At 35.4% G+C, this 3,200-nt stretch overlaps 1 protein-coding gene across 1 annotated transcript in view; it reads right to left on the bottom strand.

Moving 5' to 3' along the window:
- Positions 1–387: 387 nt before the first annotated feature.
- Ndufa1 (NADH:ubiquinone oxidoreductase subunit A1) overlaps positions 388–3,200 on the bottom strand; it is a 5,453-nt gene continuing 2,640 nt past the window's right edge. Inside the window, exon 3 of the mRNA XM_010613005.3 lies at positions 388–541. Within this exon, the coding sequence (XP_010611307.1) occupies positions 521–541 (21 nt within the window). The 3' untranslated portion in view covers positions 388–520. The remainder of the gene's footprint in view (positions 542–3,200) is intronic.

Raw genomic sequence — 3,200 nt, 5'->3', positions numbered from 1 at the left:
CTCCCCCCTTTACCAGATCCCCTTCCCTATCTGCAAGTGTTCCCTATCATCTTTCCTTTGGCTTAATACTTAGTGTATGTGCTACTGAAGTGAGGCTCTTTGCTTTGCAATTTAAATTATTTATATTTTGGGTTTCTCATGTAAAAGAAACCCTGCAACTTTTAACCTTCTGTGTCTGATTTATTTCACTTAACATACAGCCTCAGGATCCATCCATTTTCCAACAATGGTGATTATAATACAGATAATGAAGGAGCAGGCATGTAAATGGGCACTTGGTATATATTATGCCTATAATTTCACAAGTTTTGGTTGCCTTCCAGTTTTTAAGAAATAAAGCTACATTATAGATTGCTTGATCTTGTATATTTTAAAGAAAGAAAAGCCTTTTGCTTTTTCATTTTGTTTTTATTAAGCATTACCTAACACAGTAAACTGCACACTACATAATACACTGCTTAAACTTCCAGCAGGGTTAGATGACCACAACAGAGTCATTTTTCATCAGGAAAATGCTCCCTTAATCAATGTTCTCCAAACCCTGAAAAAGAGTTTAGAAAAGAGGATGTAAGGATTCTGTTCCCATCAAAGATGTACCCATACTTTATTCCCAGCATCACAGAACAGTACTCTCTGGTATTAAAACAAATGTTTTCATATCTCACATTTCTCTAACTGCAACAATACAGAAATGAATTGCACTGCATTTTATAATCACTAAAGAAAAACTTGTAATGATTTCTACTTCTCATTTTCTGATTGCAGCTAACATACTAATTTACATGAAAAGACCATTCCACAATTGCTATCAGAACTCAAATCAAACAACTATTTACCTGGTTCCTTATACAAAGGACTCTCCCTGAGTCAGAGGACAAGAAGATAAAATCTGTCATAAAATAACAGCCAACATGCAGTACATACTGTTATCCTCATTCCACTTTTCTTTAAATGAGGAAATGCTGAGGTTACAAATCACTGGCTTAAGTCTGTAAGGAAGTAGCAGAGCTAGATCCCAAATACAGAACCCTTCCCCTGTAAGCACTATGCTATTTTTGCAAAAGGTCTACTTATCTTACTCAGTTCACATGCAAATGCTTCAGTACCTATAAATTTAAAAATTAATCAGGGATGACATTTCTTCCAGATAGTGAAATAAGCAGTTCAGGTATTTTGTTTACAACTTCAAGAAGAATTGCCTTGAGAGATTAAAATTGATTATTTCTAGGAACTACATCTTAGAAATCCAAATTTTATTTCACATGCCAGGTGATTTTGATGGTCATTTTGATGGTCATTCTTGGACTATACTTTGAGAAACATGGCTCCAGATGAGGAGACACAGGTGTCCCCATTATCTCTAGAGATATGTTCCCAAACCCCTTGCAGATGCCTGAAACCACAAATAGTACTGAGCCCTTTATCTATATTTTCCTATACACATTCCTATGATAAAGTATAATTTATAAATTAGACACAGTAAGAGGTTAATAATAATAAAAAAGAACAATGGTAATACACAAGTTATTTAATGCTTAAAAATTATTTTTGGCCAGGGATTTAGCTCAGTGTCACAGCGCTTGCCTGGCAAGTGCAAGGTCCTGAGTTTGATCCCCATACCAAAAAAAAAAATTATTTCTGGAGTTGTCCATGTAATATTTTCACAGTTGAGAGTGGGTAACTGAAACTGTGGAAAGCAAAATCAGATAAGGGGAAAACTACTACATCTATGCTCATGTTCATTAAATTTGATTCTCAAATAGCTATATACTGAGAGGCAGATCACTTAGGTTGTTTTTATAGTATTTAATCATTCTGACCATCTATTTTCTCATCTATAAAGTACAAATATTGATCTAGGTTCACTGTGAAAATAAAATGAGCACAGAGTAAATATTAAAATGCAACTAAAATGGCCAGGTGTGGTGGCACACACCTGTAATCCCTTGGGAGGCTGAGGCAGGAGGATCCCTGTGAATTTGAGACCACCCTGGGCTACATAGTAAGTTCCAGGTCAGTCTCAACTACATAGTGAGACCCTGTCTCAAAAAAACAAACAAAAAAGTAACTAAAATGTTTAAAACAATTATAAGGATAAAGTACTACTACAAGGTATAAAATCATACTTTTAAATTGAGCCACATGATACTGCTACTTAAGCCAGTTATGGTGGCACACACCTGTAGTCCCAGCACTCAGGAGGCTGAGGCAGGATGATCTCAGAGAATTACTTCAAAGCCAGCCTGAACTACTTGTCTATTTTTTTTTTTTTTTGGTACCAGGGATCGAACTTGGGTCCTTGTGCTTGCGAGGCAGGCAGTGGAACCACTGAGCTAAATCCCTGGCCCAACTAGTCTATTTTTTACCTACGAATTCAGCAATTTCATAATTCAGTCAAATATAAAACTATACCAATTCCTTAAATAAGGTATAGGTGCAACAACTGGCAGACAAGTGGATTATAGAAGAGCAAATTCATGAAACAGACCCAAATACGTATGGAAATTTAGTTTACTAGAATGACATTACAAATAAAAATGGACTGTTCTATAAACTGACAATTATGACAACAGGCTGCCTCCTGAAAAAAAGTAAAGTTAAATCCTCTCTTCATATTATACCTCAAAATGACCGTAGATAAACCAAAGAACTAAATTTTTAAAAAATAAGCTACTAATAGTATATTTGAATAGTAAATATTTTATAACTTTGGGTTTTAAAAAACCCTTGTAAAGAATATATAAAACCCTGGCCAGGGATGTAGCTCAGTGGCACCCTGCCTGCCTCACAAGCACAAAGTCCTGAGTTCAATCCCTGATACCAAAAAAGAAAAAAGAAAAAGAAAACATTAAACCCAGAATCTAGAATGGTAATATATGATAAATTGAACATCAAAATTTAAAACTACCCTGTCTCAAAAACAAAAAACCCAAAACAAAACAAAAATGACTATCTAATGAAAAATAGCAAAGTGACAAAGAGAGCAGCCAGTAAAAGCATTTGTCATACATAAACTTTTCTAAAAATTAAAATCCAGAATATATTAGGAACTACTATAAATGAAAAAGAAAATGACAAACAACAGAATTGGGCTGGGCATGGTGGCACACGCCTGTAATCCCAGCACTCAGGAGGCTGAGGCAGGAGGATCGCTGAGACCAGCCTGGACTACATAGTGAGTTTCAGGTCAGTTTCAACTA

The sequence above is a fragment of the Fukomys damarensis genome, unplaced genomic scaffold, assembly GCF_012274545.1.
Source record: "Fukomys damarensis isolate Sample0158 unplaced genomic scaffold, DMR_v1.0_HiC HiC_scaffold_39, whole genome shotgun sequence".
Classification (NCBI taxonomy): domain Eukaryota; kingdom Metazoa; phylum Chordata; class Mammalia; order Rodentia; family Bathyergidae; genus Fukomys; species Fukomys damarensis.
The sequence above is the reverse complement of the archived record's forward strand: the minus strand, read 5'-3'. Positions and strand labels throughout refer to the sequence as shown.